The sequence below is a fragment of the Rana temporaria genome, chromosome 5 (genome assembly GCF_905171775.1).
Source record: "Rana temporaria chromosome 5, aRanTem1.1, whole genome shotgun sequence".
Taxonomy (NCBI): domain Eukaryota; kingdom Metazoa; phylum Chordata; class Amphibia; order Anura; family Ranidae; genus Rana; species Rana temporaria.
This window is the reverse complement of record NC_053493.1, coordinates 363,838,171-363,856,427: the sequence shown is the minus strand read 5'-3', so window position 1 is coordinate 363,856,427 and position 18,257 is coordinate 363,838,171. Positions and strand designations below refer to the sequence as shown.

At 43.2% G+C, this 18,257-nt stretch overlaps 1 protein-coding gene across 3 annotated transcripts in view; it reads left to right on the top strand.

Annotated features, from left to right (window-relative positions):
• The window catches only part of RIDA (reactive intermediate imine deaminase A homolog), a 40,448-nt gene that overhangs the window by 16,073 nt on the left and 6,118 nt on the right, over positions 1-18,257 (top strand). For 2 of the 3 annotated variants that reach the window (XM_040354764.1, XM_040354766.1), the window contains exons 2-4: positions 13,012-13,117; positions 15,468-15,522; positions 18,031-18,099. In XM_040354764.1, coding sequence (XP_040210698.1) covers positions 13,012-13,117; positions 15,468-15,522; positions 18,031-18,099 — 230 coding nt within the window. Of the gene's footprint in view, positions 1-9,776; positions 9,896-13,011; positions 13,118-15,467; positions 15,523-18,030; positions 18,100-18,257 lie in introns of those variants that run through there. The other variant, XM_040354765.1, reaches the window with a different exon arrangement.

The window sequence follows — 18,257 nt, the reverse complement described above, 5'->3', positions numbered from 1 at the left end:
AAAACTATAGAACTCCAAAGTTTATAACGCAAGAATCCAGAAAAGTCGTACGTCACTTCCTGGCTCGCGATTGCCTCCAAGATTCCCTATGCGTTGCGTCACGCCCACCTGACTTATTTAGGGAGTAACTGTAATTATTATTTTTTTGGCGTCTTCCGGATCCTGATGGTGGAATATGGTCTAAAAAACTCTCTCCGCCGGCGCCTCCATTCACTCTGTGGGCACCCGGCCGTGACAGCTTTCGGCTTCACAGCTGGGCACGCACTGCCCATGTGCGAGCGGCGCTGCACTCCCTGAATGGACAGGCTACCTCCTGGGACCTGTCGTGTGTCCCAGGAGATCGCCCAGACGGAGGGGCCACTTAGGCGAGAGGGGTAGTCGCCGAGGCGGTCCCTGGGCGGAACGAGGAAGTGCGACAGGAAGTCCCACTCCTCCTACCGAAGCCCCCACTCCCCCCCCCCAAAAAAAATTACATGCCAAATGTGGCATGTAAGGGGGTGAGGAGTGCTTAAAGCGGAAGTTCCACGTTTGGGTGGAACTCCGCTTTAAGCGCCTCCACTGTTAGGGGTATCCATTCAAAGGGGTGGGCATAGCTTGAGCTGGGGTTGTTTTCATTGAATTGTTGGGCAAAAAGATTGGTTTAGTTCACGATGCCTTGAACTAATTTGTCAGGGAAAAAAAAAATTAAAAAAAAAAATTGGGGGGAAAAAAACCTGCAGTGTTGAACTGCACACCTGGCTGCTGTAAAAGGGGGGATCGTGGCTGACCCTGTGCTAGAAGGCGGCCACAATGTGTTTGCAAAGGCATCTGGAAGCTGGGTTTTTGCCATAAGGGCCAGTTCACCCCATTGGACTGCATGCAGTCCAGTGCGTTTTTATATTTTATTTTTTCCTGCATCAAAAACGCATTGAAAGTAGGTTATATGGTTTTCAATGGCATGGTTCACACCAGTGCTTTCAGTTCCAGTTACAGAAAAAAAAGTAGAACATGATGCATTGGACTGTACTGGAACGCTGTCAAAACGCATCAAAAACACACTGGAATGCACTTGTCCTTATCTAAGGTTAATAAGAGGGGGTAAAAAAAAAGCCATCCCTACCGGGAGAACAGGGATTACATGCTGGCAATTGCCATCAGGAAAAAAAAACTAGGGCTAGAATTATTGCTCTCGCTCTACCAATCGCGGCGATACCTCACATGTGTGGTTTCAATACCGTTTACATATGTGGGTGCTACTCACGTAGGCGTTCGCTTCTGCACGTGAGCTCAGCGGGACAGGGCGCGTTTTTTAGCTGGCTCATAGATTCCAAGCAAATTTGTCAAACCCTGGTTGAGGGTTTAATACTACTACTTGCAATATCCCAGGTTCTACAGCTAAAAAAAAAAAAAAATCATCTGTTGCCATACTATATCACATATTTCCCTAGAGGGGTGTATAGAAAGCAGGAAACATTTCACAGAGTTGTAGTTTTCCCAACATTATAATACAGGTCAATTTATTGGTCTAATTAAAATACAAATTAAAGAATGAAAAATAAACTTTGTACTATAAGATTTCCAGGCTCAGCATTTCGGTGATTGAGCGTATTCTGCAATGTTTTATAGTGAAGGCTGTAAATGGTGAATTGTCTCCGCCCATACAATTAACCTCTCGGGGTTCAGAGAGGGATGTTATATTTGTTGGTTGGTGAGGTTTCATCATATCAAGGGCAACTCCTTTTGTCAATAAAGATCAAAGATTACCCCGTCTGTAAACGCAGAATCTGATTCCAGCAGCAGCCATGTCATCCTCGCTAAGACGCGTTATCTTCACCCGGAATGCACCCGACTTCAAAGGGATACTCAGGTATGAACTTGGATTCTCGATTTTCTTTATCTCTAGTCTTTAAACCAACCTTGTCACCAAGTGGAGAAAGTCCATTAGCACTCTGTGAAAGAGGAATATTCGATTCTCAGTGGGTGACGTGTGAAAGCTCTTTTGCAGAGCTCCAGGTGACACTTTGTGGCGCGCTTTGTAGCGTTCCTCCGGATCTCACCCCAGAGACATTCGCAGCACTGTACTGTGGCATCGTCTTGTAGGATCTGAAGCACTCGATATTCCCTGGGATCTGATTGGATGAGGATGTAAAAAAGGGGGGAACTAATGCACAAAACCAAACTAACCAAGGGCACTAAACTATATAATAAAATACTCGGATAAATATTAATAAGTTAAAATACTAATAAAAGCAGCTGCCACTACTAAAAGGTGCTCACACACCGAAGATCATATGAAAAGTGGGGGGTGTAGTGGCGCTTACCAATAAGAATTATCGAAATGGTCAATATATAACAAATACACATATATGTAAACGCACAGCAAGCGATTCAGTTCGCATGCGCCGCGCTTTATAAGTTTTTCATTCATTCATTCATTCATTCATTCATTCATTCAATGTGTAAAGCTTGACCCAGGGCTCGACAAATCCCGGGCGCCAGGTCGCCATGGCGACTAGAAATAGGGCCCTGGCGACTTGGCTTGGAAGGGGGGGCAAAAAAAAAAAATATATTTTTTTTTTTTTTTTTTTGAGCTGGGGCCATCTGGTGGTGAGCCGTTGGTATTACAAGTTATTACCACCAGATGTGAGCTGGCGCCATCTGGTGGTGGCCGTTGGTATTACAAGTTAAGCATTACAAGTTAAACAGCAATTCTAATGTTGTTTTTCACTATTTTCACTGCCATCTTCTTCCCTCTAATTAGAACCCCCAAACATTATATATATTTTTTATCCTAACACCCTAGAGCAGTGATGGCGAACCTTGGCACTCCAGATGTTTTGGAACTACATTTCCCATGATGCTCATGCACTCTGCAGTGTAGTGGAGCATCATGGGAAATGTAGTTCCAAAACATCTGGGGTGCCAAGGTTCGCCATCACTGCCCTAGAGAATAAAATGGCAAACGTTGCAATACTTTCTGTCACGCCGTATTTGCGCAGCGGTCTTACAAGCGCACTTTTTTGGTGAAAAAATTACACTTTTTTTAATTAAAAAATAAGACAATAGTAAAGTTATCCCCATTTTTTTTTTTAATATTATGAAAGATAATGTTACGCCAAGTAAATTCATACCTAACATGTCACGCTTCAAAATTGCGTCCGCTCGTGGAATGCCGACAAACTTTTACCCTTTAAAATCTTCATAGGCGACGTTTAAAAAAAATCTACAGGTTGCATGTTTTGAGTTACAGAAGAGGACTAGGGCTAGAATTATTGCTCTTGCTCTACCAATCGCGGCGATACCTCACATGTGTAGTTTGAACACCGTTTACATATGCGGGCGCTGCTCACGTATGTGTTCGCTTTCTGCGCGCAAGCTCGTCGGGACTGGGCGCGTTTTCTGGCTCCTAACTTTTTTACCTGGCTCCTAGATTCCAAGCAAATTTGTCAACCCCTGGCTTGACCAGTGTATCCAATTAAACGTGTTCCACTCCTATTTCCTTATATCCCACCATACATCAACAACCATGATGTGAGGGATGGATAATGGGATCCAAAATAAATGACTAAAACATTTTTTAATTTTAGTCATCAAAAATATCCAAATAAATACTGTGAAAAAATACATTTTCAATGATGCATGATATTTTATCACGTATCGTTGAAAATATTTTTTCACAGTATTTGGATATTTTTGATGACTAAAATTACATTTTTTTTTTTTTTTTTAGTCATTTATTTTGGATCCCATTATCTTCACATTATCCATCCCTCACATCATGGTTGTTGATGTATGGTGGGATATAAGGAAATAGGAGTGGAACACGTTTAATTGGATACACTGGTCAAGCTTTACACATTGCTGTGCGTTTACATATATGTGTATTTGTTACATATTGACTATTTCGATAATTCTTATTGGTAAGCGCCACTACACCCCACACTTTTCATTGGATGAGGATGCCACCCCCTGCACGACCGAGTCCTGGATGCAGGGATTGCAGAGAATTCAGACAGAGGAAAATTTAATCAATTTTCTAACCTGAGCCAGGGTGGGTTTGATTTAAATCATCATTTTTAAAGAGCAACTGTCATCTGTGTCTCCCAGCGGCTCCTCCTCTGACCCCGCTGTTGACTCACCGACAGTCCCATTGACTTTTAATGGTGGTGCGGCAGGGAAATAACAAGGTGAGGGACGTGGTGGCAGCAGATGAGTGGATGCCCGCTCACAGGCGCTGCCATGTTGGATCTGAAATGACAGGTGCTCTTTAAATGTACGGACTTACTCTTGCTGGTAGTAGGAATCTTTAATATTTGCAAACAAAATGAAAGTTTCCTATTTAGAATAAGATGTTGGGTTAGTAAAACAGCGTATCTTACAGTTTTGTAGTGTACATAGATTTGCAAAATGATGGGATAAAAGAATACTCCTAAACTTTGTTTTATCTCATGGCTGCTGTGAAATTGTGTGAAGGCATCAATGCAGCGCATGTTATCTCAGCTTGCAGTGCTTGGATTCATTGAATGAGTTTACCAAAAAATGTAAATATTGCAGAATATACAGCCTCATGCTACATAACTAAGCTCCATTTCATGCTGCATGAACTATTGATGTGTCTAAAATATTAAACTATCTTTAGATAGATTTTTACTCAAAGTATTTTATTAAAATAAATATGATAAAAATCAAAAAAAACAAGGGGGGAAAAAAAAGAAATCATTCATTTTTTATCCACCCTGACTTGAACACATTTTTGCTGGATAGCATTAGTAGCTCATTGAATGTTTTTACTAGAATTTGCCCTTGGAGCCGGTTCACACACAGGCGGCATGACTTTGGGGGCGACTCGGCAAGGTGATCTCAAGGCGACTTGAGAAGCAACTTGCAAAATGACTTCTGTATTGAAGTCAATGCGAGCAGGGCCCTCTTAATAGCATCATGGGCCCCTGGGCAAAGAAATGCTCTGGGGCCCCTACAACGATGACAGTGCAGGTAAACAGACATCAAGTAGGTAGGAGGCAGACTGCCTCCCCTGTGTATCTATCACTCTCAGTGATGCCAAGGGGGCCCCCAATTTTGGGGGAGCGTGGGTTCAAAGACCAGCTGCTTTGGGGAAAGTGTAGGGGCCCCCCATGCAGCTGGGGCCCCTGGCCAGTTCCTTTTCATTAAGACCGCCCTGGATGTCAGTCGCCCCCAAAGTGGTACAGGAACCTTTTTCTAAGTCGGAGCGACTTGCGTCACTCCTATTAGAATGATTCCATTGACTACTGCGGACCGCAACTTGTCAGGTGGCTGAGTCCACCCCTGTGTGAACCGGCTTAGTCTAATTCCAATGTCTTCAAGCCATCAGTCCTCCCAAATACCTTTTTTATACATACCTTAAACCCTTCAGTATTCTGGACAGTCGCATGATGAAACGAGTGGTGGCTTTATGGGTCCATTGTGTTCCTGTGATGTGATGTCCTTCTCCTTTTTGGATGTTGTGACATTCATATTTCAGCGTTCAGTACAGTGAGATTAGGCCAGATGTGTCAAAGATGGCCTGGGCCCCCAAGAAATAAACAATAGTGCAGCTCTGAAAAGTGACAAACCTATAATATTGATTGCTGAAACAAAGACCAAACTTATGACATAAATGACTCAAATCGCATGTGAAATGTCCTTGGTGATAAAAAAATATAAACCGTGAAAAGTAGTACACAACAAAACAACAAAAAGTTCTTGAATTTGAAGTACAGAAAAAATCAATAGTCCAGTAAACATCCTTGTGAGAAAATGTACCCCCACAATTGAATTTGTATGGGATCCATTTTCTCACAAGATTGTTTACTGGACTATTGATTTTTTTTTTTTTTTTTGCTGAACTTCAAATTCAAGAATTTTTTTGTACTCCTTTTTTACTGTTTATATTTTTATCACTTTGGAGATTTTGCATGTAATTTGAGTTGTTTATGTCATTTATATCTTTGCTTTAAGATTCTAGATTTGTCACTTTTCAGCGCTGCACTATTCGTAGTTTTTTTTGTTCTTTGCAATGTCTAGTGGCGTGCCAGCAGCTGTACAAATTCTCTATGCACAGTTCTACTACGATCTGCTGCGGAGATCAGTGCCAAGTCAGTTTGCCCGCATCGGATCGCATTGGAACAAAAGTACCATGCAATGTGATTGCCATGCATTTCAAAAAGTAGTAAATGCATTGCTTTTTGGTGCGGTGCTATTTCAGCTCATTCAAAATGAATGGGGCTAAAATTGCACTGCACAAACTTGCATGTGAATTGCACAGGTACCGCACAGCGCTCATGTGCGCTTTACATGCAGTTCCTAGTGTGACTGGGCCCTTGGAGCCATACCTGAGGCTGCACATTGTTTTTAGATTTCATTCCTCTTTAATGATGACAGGCATTTATGTTATGCTAAAGGAGGTGTGATGGCATAAATAATAATCATGTTAAAGGATTAAACCACACCTGGGCATCTCGCATGGTAAAAACTAAGAGCTGCAGGTGTAAGCTGACAGCATAGGATGTCTGTTTTATGAATGTTTTATAGGCTCACCTCTCCCTCCATATCTATACTGACCTCTCCTTTGTAGATCATGCATGTTCCCTGGCCCCATCCCACAGGGCAGTCTCTGGAGGTCATGTTTGTCCCCTGGCTCCATCTCGCAATGCAGTTTTTGGAGGTTGTGCATGTTCTTTGGACACATCCCACAATGCGCATTCCAGAGATCATGCATGTCCCCTGGCCCCACCCCACAATGCGCATTCCAGAGATCATGCATGTCCCCTGGCCCCACCCCACAATGTACACTCCAGAGATCATGCATGTCCCCTGGCCCCACCCCACAATGTACACTTCAGAGATCATGCATGTCCCCTGGCCCCACCCCACAATGCGCATTCCAGAGATCATGCATGTCCCCTGGCCCCACCCCACAATGCGCATTCCAGAGATCATGCATGTCCCCTGGCCCCACCCCACAATGCGCATTCCAGAGATCATGCATGTCCCCTGGCCCCACCCCACAATGCGCATTCCAGAGATCATGCATGTCCCCTGGCCCCACCCCACAATGTACACTCCAGAGATCATGCATGTCCCCTGGCCCCACCCCACAATGTACACTCCAGAGATCATGCATATCCCCTGGCCCCATCCCACAATGTACACTCCAGAGATCATGCATATTCCCTGGCCCCATCCCACAATGCACATTCCAGAGATCATGCATGTCCCCTGGCCCCACCCCACAATGTACACTCCAGAGATCATGCATGTCCCTTAGCACCATCCCACAATGTACACTCCAGAGATCATGCATGTCCCCTGGCCCCATCCCATAAGGCAGTTTTGGGAGGCTATGCATGTCCCCTGGCCCCATCACATCCTATAGTTTGCGGAGATCATTTATGTCCTTTGTCCTGATTACACAATGAAGTTTCTGGGGGTCTACCAACATGCCTGTCCTGTGGTCTACCTATGTGCAAAAGGTGATGTTGAGGAAAGTACCGTATTTATCAGCGTATAACACACATCCTAACTTTAAGAGGCAAGTTTCAGGAAAAAAAACTTTCCACAGCCCCCCTGCGTATAACACACAGGCACAATTTACCCTCTATTAGGGTAAAAGTGAGTGTTATACGCCAATAAATACAGCTATTTTTGTATACCAACTTCAGTTCTTCCACAAGCAGTGGCACATCAGAAGCTGGAGGGAGCTCATGACTGCTTACAGCTATCCATTGGGACAGTGGGAGGATAAATAAGGATCGAGGTCTACCATCTCTTCAACTCATTTTGATTTTCTACCTATGGGCGAGTGTTGGTAATACAGAGAACACCGGTGTTGAGGTCCCTCCTGTGGATCTCTTTATTTCAACTCTCCCAAATGAACCTTGCTACTAGTAGTTGTAAGCTATGGGAGATGGAGGTGCAGAGATCTTACTGCTGGGATCCCTGAAAGATATTATGCTGTTAGGTGATTGCAACCACTGGCCTTCACCCAACACTAATATTTTATATTTAGTATGGCCTAAACCTCTGAGGATAGGAATGCAGGAGCTGCCATTGCTGACTTGTTTTAAAGGTACAGGCTCCTTGGCGTTCATTATGATTCTGGTTTTACTGCCCAATGAATCCTTTACCTGGAACAAACAAGCGAGCGATCATTGAAGTCTTAACCTGTGCATTTTTTTTCCCCTGGTCATTGATTGGATAAGGAAACCATGATCCGAACAGCCTTGGAGCCTGTTCCTCTAACCACTTGACAACCGGGCCTATTTTGGCACTTCTCTCCTTCATGTAAAAATCAATTTTTTTTGCTAGATATCTATATCTATATAAATATATCAATAGTCCAGTAAACAATCTTGTGAGAAAATGGATCCCATACCAATTCAATTGTGGGGATACATTTTCTCACAAGGATGTTTACTGGACTATTGATTTTTTTCTGAACTTCAAATTCAAGAACTTTTTGTTTTGTTCTGTACTACTTTTCACGGTTTATTTTTTATCACCAAGGACATTTCACATGTGATTTGAGTCATTTATGTCATTTGGTAAACAATTATAGCACTAGACCTCCTCTTTAACTCGAAAATAGTAACCTGTAAAAAATGTTAAAGCGTCGCCTATGGAGATTTTTAAGTACCCAAGTTTGGCGCCATTCCATGAGTGTGCGCAATTTTGAAGCGTGACATGTTGGGTATCTATTTACTCGGCATAACATCCTCTTTCACATTATACAAAAAATTGGGCTAACTTTACCGTTTTGTTATTTTTTAATTCATGAAACCGTTTTTTTTCCCCCCCCAAAAAAAGGCGTTTGATAAATAATTGCCCAAATACTGTGCGAGGGGGAAAAAAGTTGCAATGACCGCCATTGTATTCTCTAGGTATTTTCGAGTTACAGAGGAGGTCTAGTGCGTTGTTGCACACGCTCTAACGCACACGACAATGCCTCACCTGTGGGGTTTGAACGGCGTTTACATATGTGGGCGGGACTTGCATGCGTGTTCACTTCTGCGCGCAAGATAACGGGGACAGGAGCATTTTAATTGTTTTTTTTTTTTTGTTTTTTTTTACACTTTAAAAACTTTTTTTTCATCACTTTTATTCCTATTACAAGGAATGTAAACATCCCTTGTAATAGGAATCAGTGTGACAGGTCCTCTTTATGGAGATATGTGGGTCAATAAAACCCCACATCTCTCCTCCAGGCTTACAAGAATGAAATCGGTGAAAAAAAATCACTGATCACATGCCGACAGCCGCGATTGCGGCTTTGTTTACTTCCGGGTACCGGGCATGACGAAATAATGTCGTGCCAGGGCCTCTGATGGTCATAGAGATGATTGGTGACATCTGATCACCAGTCATCTCTGTTTTCCAGGCAGCGCAAACCGATTCGCTCTCCGGGCCCCCCGATGGCACGGGAGAGCCTGGAGAAGCACCGGAGGGGGGGGCGTCCCCTCCCTATAAGAACGATCAATCGGCGGAACTGCCGCTTTGATCATTCTTATCGTGCAGAGAATCAGTGGCTGAAGACGGTGATATCTGAATGATGCCTGTAGCTGCAGGTATCATTCAGATATCACTACACCGTCGAGGACGTCCCAGGGACGTCCTCGGTTGTCAAGAGGTTAAAAACAAGTTGGAAACGGTAGTTCCCATTTTTCTTTCACAGGTTCCCTTTAAGCAGGATTTTGCTAGGCACCCGCTGGAAAGGGACCAAGATAACACCTACAGCCCTCTGACTGGCTGAATTTTATGTCAATAAGAATCAAAGGTTACATCTTGCCCTGGAGCTATGGGCTGAGGGTATACAGGCAGGTCCTGGTTCCTGAAGCATGTTGGCTACACTGAGACGTATAATCTATACAGCCAGAGCCCCTGCAAGGCGCGATGTCTACAGGTAAGAATGCTTCTCACCTTTATCAGGAAATCACTGCCACTCATTGAGAAGAATTGCTTCATTACAGTCATTTACTGTGTTTGAGTCAGCAATCAATAATCCAATGCTTATTACTGATATATACTGTTATACCGTCTAGCTTTTTCAGTGTTCAGGGAACTACAAGGTCTAGCATGCCTAGCCAGTCTTTGTCATGCTGGGAATTGCAGTTCTGCAGTGGCTGGAACATTCCCCATGTATGTAGAAGTATATATTTCTCTTGTCTTTCATTCATGACACGTGGGTTATGTTCCCTGTTTACAGCACCACTTGTCATGAATGAAAGAGGCTGTGTCCGTCCATGGACGACAAAGAAAAGGATTTTACGATGAGTACAAAAAAATCTATTTTTTTAACACATGTTTTGCCTTTCAGGTAAACTAAATGGGTAGTTTTACAAGGTGATCATTCACAATATAACTGTACTGATACCCCAGTGAACCAGTCACTAAGGATAGAAGTGGATTAAAGGGGAGGTTCACCCTAAAAACCACTTTCTCTAATTACACTGGCCCCCCACATTACAATACGATTATGCCTGTTAGGTTTTTTTTTGATGCTGTACATACCTTGGTACAGCTATTCACCTGTGGCTTCGGGGTTGCGAGTCCCGCGGGAGTGGGCGTTCCTCACATGCTGTTGATTGACGTTTTGACAAAAAACCAGCTCCCCCCGTCGCGTAAGCCGCGTCACGATTGGCGAAAGGAGCTGAACGGCGATGCGCAGTATATCGCCGACTCGCCGTTCGGCTCCTTTCGCCAGTCGTGACGCAGCATACGTGACGGGGGGGGGCTGTTTTTTTGTCAAAACGTCAATCACCAGCATGTGAGGAACGCCCACTCCCGCGGGACTCGCAACCCCGAAGCCACGGGTGAATAGCTGTACGAAGGTATGTACAGCATACAAAAAAAACATAACCGGCATAATCGTATTGTAATGTGGGGGGCCAGTGTAATTAGAGAAAGTGGTTTTTAGGGTGAACCTCCCTTTTAAGCATGTGTGTTTGCCATTCACTTGCATCCAGTGTCATGTGCACTTGGTTTATCAAACATCCAGGATTTCAGGTTCTCATTTCAGTCACTGATATTTTATAACTTCTAATCATTTTTTTATTTTTTTTTGCCCTGATACAAAGTTGTCAGCAACGTGTTCTTCTGCTTTGCACAGACTGCTTGTGTTGCTTACATAATGACAAGCGGTACTGCAAGCTTCAGTGATTTGGTGATCCTCTTCTACAGATAAGAATTTCTGTTTTAGGATGTAGGATTTCTGTTACTGAATTAGTTACTAGTTTTTAAAGCCACGTCATTCCGCTACATATAATAACCAATAGGTGTAAGCCACATGAAGGTCACTGCATGAGTTGATTTGTTTCCTTTTAGTTACCCAGCAAAGAAAGAGAAGTAGAACTTGTAGGAGACATTCAGAAAATTCTCGCTGTCAGCAAGTGGCTGGATGACCCTTGACCTGTGGCTAAATAAGTCAGTGAAAAGCCAGGAGGAGTTGTCCTGTCCTGGCCAATAAGCCCCAAGCAGTGCGCTATTCCCACCACCCTCCCCGCTGCCCCTGTGCTTGGCTTGCATGCTTTGTCTATTGTCACTGCTAATATTTTGTAGACTCTTGGCTAGCAGTCTTCTATTTATAATAATTAATGACGTGTGTGTGTGTGTGTGTGACTGTATGAAGACTGTAAAACGACACATATAAAGCTCCCTGCTGCTCTATCGCATGTATAGTAAACCTAATCCAATGTGGCTAGTATAGGTGGTAAAGGAAAATGTCACTTCTAGTAATAACATGTCCTGTTCTTTCTTCCATTTCCTCACCTGTGATGCTGGTGATATGGTAAAGTTCATCTAGGGAAAATCCGATTTGCCTCTCGGGATCAGGAAGGAATTTTTTCCCCTGCTGGAGCAAATTGGAGAATGCTTTGCTGGGGTTATTCGCCTTCCTCTGTATAGGGCACTGAGTATCAGTGCCCTGATTACAAAAAAAGCACCCACAGTGACCGCACAACAGTGCCAGCAATCTGTGCCCATTAGTAATGCCATCAGTGCCACCCATAAGTGCTTATCAGCGCCCTGATTACAATAAAGCACCCACAGTGACCGCAATGAGTGCACACCAGTGCCAGCAATCTGTGCCCATTAGTGATGCCATCAGTGCCCTGATTACAATAAAGCGCCCACAGTGACTGCAATGCGTGCACACCAGTGCCAGCAATCTGTGCCCATTAGTGATGCCATCAGTGCCCTAATTACAATAAAGCACCCACAATAAAGCACCCACAGTGACGGCAATGAGTGCACACCAGTGCCAGCAATCTGTCATTACCAGTGATGCCAGTCAATACTGGCTATCGGTGCTGCCCATCAATGCCACGCATCAATACCTATCTGTGCCCACAAGTGCCACCCAAATGTGCCACATATCGGTGCCCATAAGTGCAGCATATTTGTGCTGCCTCATTAGCGCCAATCGGTGAAGGAGAAAAATTAAATTGCTTACAAAATGTACTGACAAACTAAAAATTTTCAAAATGTTCAGTCTTCTAATTAAAATATATATATATGGAAAAAACAACCCTGAAGTGATTAAATGCCACCAAAAAGCTCTATTTGTGTGAAGAAAATTATAAAAATTTCACATGGTTACAGTGTAGCATGACCGCGCAAATATCATTCAAAGTGCGACGGTGCTGAAAAATGGCCTAGGCAGGAAGGGGGTGTAAGTGTCCTGTATTGAGGTGGTTAATCTATATTGAGTTTGCATGTTCTTCTTGTACTTGCATGGGTTTCCTCCCACACTTCAAAGGCATGCTGGTAGATTAATTGACTGAAATTGTGCCTAGTATATGTGTGCTTGTATGCTTGTGAGATGAGAACCTTTTTAGAGTGTAAGCTCCTTGAGGGCAGAGACTAACATGATTTATTTCTGCATTTGCAATTCAAAAAGTTTGCACATTACAACCAATGAGCAGCTGGTGTACAGAAGCAGAATATGTCTCATTTTAAACACAATAAGCATATAAAGAGATGAAGCTGCTTGCTAATGTGTTGTCTTCTTTTACTTCCCAGTCAGGCTGTGGTGGTGGATAAAACCATGTACGTGTCTGGTCAGCTTGGCATGGACCCAGCAAGTGGACAGCTTGTGCCTGGGGGAGTAAAGTCTGAGGCAAAGCAGGTAAATTCCCAGTTTTCTTTGATGAAATTAAAAAACAGAATATGCAGTCATCCAAATCCATGTCTCTCCAGCTTAACCACTTCCCTACCGGCCCATAGTAAAATGACGTCCACAAAGAACCTCTGCCGTTCAGAGTGGACGTCATATGACGTCCTGGGCTTTCCGGGTGGATATCTGAATGATGCCTGCAGCTAGAGGCATCATTCAGATATCCTTCTCTTGTGCCGGCGATTCTGCACAACGTAAGAACGATCATAGCGGCGGTTCCGCCGCTAGATCGTTCTTACAGGCGGCGGGAGGGGACATCCCCGCCATCCGGTGCTTCTCCGTGCTCTCCCGTGCCATCGGGGGCCCGGAGAACGAATCGTCCGGCGCTCGCAGGAAGCATAGAGATGACTGGTGACCAGATGGTCACCAGTCATCTCTATGACCGTCGGAGGACCAGGGCGCGATGTGATGACGTCACGCCCGGGTCCCCGTAAGTAAACAAAGCCGATTGCGGCTGCTAAGCAACCACAAGCATGAGATCGGTGAATTTTTTTTCACCGATTTCATGCTTTCCAGCCTGGAGGAGAGATGTGGGGTCTTATTGACCCCGCATCTCTCCATAAAGAGTACCTGTCACGCACATTCCTATTACAAGGGATGTTTACATTCCTTGTAATAGGAATAAAAGTGATCAAAAAAAAAAAAAATTAAAAAAAAAAGTGTAAAAAAAAATAAATAAATATATAAAAAAATAAAAATAAATAAAATTTATTTTTTTAACGCCCCTGTCCCCGGTAGCTTGCGCGCAGAAGCGAACGCACACGCAAGTCCCGCCGACATATGTAAACGCCGTTTAAACCACATATGTGAGGTATCGCCGCGTGCGTTCTAGCACTAGATCTCCTCTGTAAATCTAAACTGGTAACCTGTAAAAAAAAATTCAAATCATTGCCTATGGAGATTTTTAAGTACCGAAGTTTGGCGCCATTCCATGAGTGTGCGCAATTTTAAAGCGTGACATGTTGGGTATCTATTTACTCAGTGTAACATCATATTTCATATTTTACAAAAAAATTGGGCTAACTTTACTGTTTTTTAATTTTTTTAATTCATGAAACAATTTTTTTCCAAAAAAAAGGCGTTTGAAAAATTATTGCGCAAATACCGTGGAAGATAAAAGGTTTCAATGACCGTCGTTTTATTCCCTAGGGTGTCTGCTAAAAAAAACATATATAATGTTTGGGGGTTCTGCGTAATTTTCTAGCAAAAAAATTATGATTTGTACATGTAGGAGAGACGTGCCAGAATAGGCCTGGTATGGATGTGTGTATAACTGCCCTGTATGGAAGTGGTTAAAGTGGTTGTAAACCCCATTCATGAAATCTTAACTCATCACATACAGTATGTCTGCAGTGTTTACTTGTCTCTCTCCAAAGCTCTAAGTGTTGTTTCTCTCTGGTGCTTCTTTCCCCTGTTATCAGCATGAGTCACTTCTGACAAGTTTTCCGGCACATGAGATAACAGTAGCTGAAATTTTGTGTCGGGAAGGAGCTTAGAGGGAGATGAGCAGAGAGCTTGTCTATTCAGAGTACAGCTCTGCATGTTCTTTCGTTCCTCTGCCTATGTGGAGAGAGGGTCTCTTTCTTCCAATAAGCTTATAAGTCCAGCTCTACACCAACCCCCTACTAATGCTGGCAGATGAAGAAAGATTTTTAACAGGATCTGCAGTTTTCAAAGGGTGTAGATGGGGGGGGGGGGGGGGGAGGAGACAGCAGAGATACCGGTAAAACTTTTGTAGGAGGATTTGTTTAATCTCTGTGTATCATCTGCGGCAATTCACTTCACTGGGTATATGTGAAGGTTAACATCTATTTGCCGAACAGGCTATTATTATTTTTTTTATGTCTCCCAGGCAGTGGAAAAATGGAGGCTCTGGCTGCAATACTTGCCTACAATTTGGAACCGTCTTGTGCAGTGCCTCTTCTTGGCCACAAAATGTCCTTGTTTTTTTTCAATGATATCCAATGTCTGTCAACCCAAACGACTGTGAAGGCAGGATACCATGGCCCTCCTGAGCACAGTGTCCTGTGCTTAGTGTATTCATGCAGAAAGCTGCACTAAAAGTAAAAATGTGCGTGTTTTGTAGCATCTTGGCATTTGGGGTTCCCGGGCTGCTGAAGACTGCATATGGTGTGGTGTGCAGAAACTGCTTGGTACTTGCATTGTAGTTCTGGAGCTTGTTTGGTACACTTATGATGTGGACGGGTGACTTCACAGGCAGAACGTGCTGATAAGCTGCTCTCTGTACAGTTCAGTGACCATATGTAAATACTTAATTTGTATTTATTTTTCCCCCATCCAGGCACTGGTAAATATGGGAGAGATCCTTAAAGCAGCAGGATGTGATTACAGTAATGGTATGTAATGTCTGTGCCTTTTGTCTTGTTGGTGTAGTGAGGCAAATGGCAGTAAAAAGTGCAAAAAAAAATCAGCCGACTCCTCCTGTAGCTGGAATCACAGATGTATTCAGAAAGCTGCAGCTGTTCAGACTATACAAAGCAATGACAGGCTGAAAGGAGCTGCTGTTTTCCATTGCTGTCCACATCCACACATCCATTGCCTGCATCCAAGATGATTGGCCCTGTACACCAGCAGATTGGGTCCAGAGCTAATTATCTGTTCCTAACAGCAGGTAATCGCTGGATGTGCACATGCTTGTGAACAGTTGCGGCTCCTGTCAGCCTTTTAACCGTTTTGTACAGACTGAATGGTCGCAGTTTTTCACATACACCTGTAATTCCAGTTGAAGGAATACACCAATTTTTACCCTCGGGAATCTGCTGTCTGGCCCCAACTACAGGTATGAGAATAAAAGCTGAGCGTTGTAAATATCCCCCAAAGTATTATATGCTTTTACCCAACCCTCTAACTGCCAGCTCTGCTGGACAGCTTGGCCTATTACAGGAAGTGGAAAAAATATCAGATATACTGGCAGGATCAACAAGAAATAACTGTTGTCCAAACTTTTATCAGAAGTTTTTGGTAGGTGGCGTTTTCTGTCTGGAGAAAAAACCCAGAACTAGTGGGTTTGAAGAGGAGTTTTTCAGCTGTAAAAATGCTCTAATGCGTACACACGGATCGGAATTTCCGACAAGAAAAGTTCAATGTGAGCTTTTGCTCGGAAATTCCGACCGTGTGTAGGCCCCAGCGGACGTTTTCAGTCAGAATTCCCGACAGCAAAAATTTGAGAGCTGGTTCTCAGATTTTCCGACGGGAAAAGTTCTTGTCGGAAATTCCGATTGTCTGTATGCAATTCCGTCGCACAAAAATCCTACGCATGCTCGGAATCATTGAACTACATTTTTCTTGGCTCGTCGTAGTGGTGTACGTCACGGTGTTCTTGACGTTCGGAATTTCCGGCAACATTTGTGTGACCGTGTGTATGCAGCACAAGTTTGAGCCAACATTCTGTCAGAAAAAAATCTACGCTTTTCTTGATGGAATTTCCGATCGTGTGTACGCGGCATAAGTGGAAAAAGCTGAAAAAAACATGGCTATTTGGCATTTATGGGGCGGGTTTTGAGCCATAAGCTTTTGCAGGAGTATAATTTTGCTGAAAAATGCAAACGTTAAAAAACTTGCACTTTTAACGCAACATTCTACAGCTAAAGCTACTGGCACTTTTTTTTATAACGCCCCATGTGCATGAGGCCTAAAGAAATTAAACATGTAAACAGACCATTTGTTTTCTATCCAGTCAGACAGGCCTTGCATTGCATGGTTGTTGGTAAACCGAAGACCCCTTTCACACTGGGGTGGTTTTCAGGCGCTTTAGTGCTAGAAATGGCGTCTAAGAGCCTGAAAATCACCTCTCATTCATTCCAATGTGACTTTTCATGCTGGGGTGGTGCGCTTGTGGGACGGGAAAAAAAAGTCCCTGCGAGCAGCATCTTTGAGGCGGGTTGGAAGCGCTATATATAAGGCTCCCAAAACACCCCTGCCCATTGAAATGAATGGGCAGCGCTTTCAAAATGTCTGAAAAGTGATTTTGAAAGTGCTTTTTCAGGGTTAAAATGCCCCGCTATCGGCTAAAAAGTGCAGCTTAAATAGCGGTAAAGTGCCACTAAAAAGAGCGGTGCTTTACTGCGAATGTGGCTGCGGCCCCAGTGTGAAAGGGGTCTGCGTGGGGGAGATGAGGGGTCAGCACATCCAACTTTTTATTAAAAGCCTTTAAATTAAAGCTGCTTATCTGTGTTTTCCGGCAGCTGAAGAAAATTGGAAACTTTTGCCTTATCTTGCTGCTTTCCATGATACTGAGTGGATTTGTAGTAAGGGTAGCAAGAAACATTGAACCCTACATACACCCAACAACACTTTCATTGTCACTCTTGCGCTGGGTACACGCGGCCCGAGCATCAGCTGAAAATTGACAAATTGGCAGGTACCAGCTGACTTTTTGGCCCGTGTGTACAACTCCTCCATAATTAACATGCTGGAAAACCAGCATCTGATCAGCACTTGCAGCCAATGGCTTTGACCGGTGATCACGATCTTCTGGTGTGTGGGCATTCCCCATGTCAGAACACAGCAGTAGTGTGGCGCTTTTGTTAATACAGCAATTTGCACTTTGTTTTTTTTTTTGGTTTGTTTTTTTGATTTACCCCTCTGGGTTGAACAAACATAAATAAATAAAAAAAATCCTGTTTTGTAAGCAACATTAAACATATTTTTTAATTAGGGGGGAATTGTATTCCTTTTTGTGGTTAAAGGGCGGCTCATATTCTCGCATAGTTTTAGGTTGTGGAAGGTTCCTTGTCCGTTTTTCCAGTTCTGAAAACTGCTTAGTAGATAAATACTAATGCTGGAGACTCGACATTGTTTTGGAATAAAATATTCATTGAACGTTTTCCTTTCTTTTGTTTCAGTTGTAAAAACAACCGTACTATTGGCTGACATCAATGATTTTAATGATGTCAATGAAGTTTACAAGCAGTGTAAGTAATTGTAGTATAGTTGATGTTGCACAGCAAAGATGTTTTGTATTAAAGTGTACCTGTAATGTAAAGTTTTACTTTTAAATCCTAAATAGAATCTGTTTCTAGTTATTAGAATATGTCATGTATTATTACCATCATATAATGTATCTATTGCG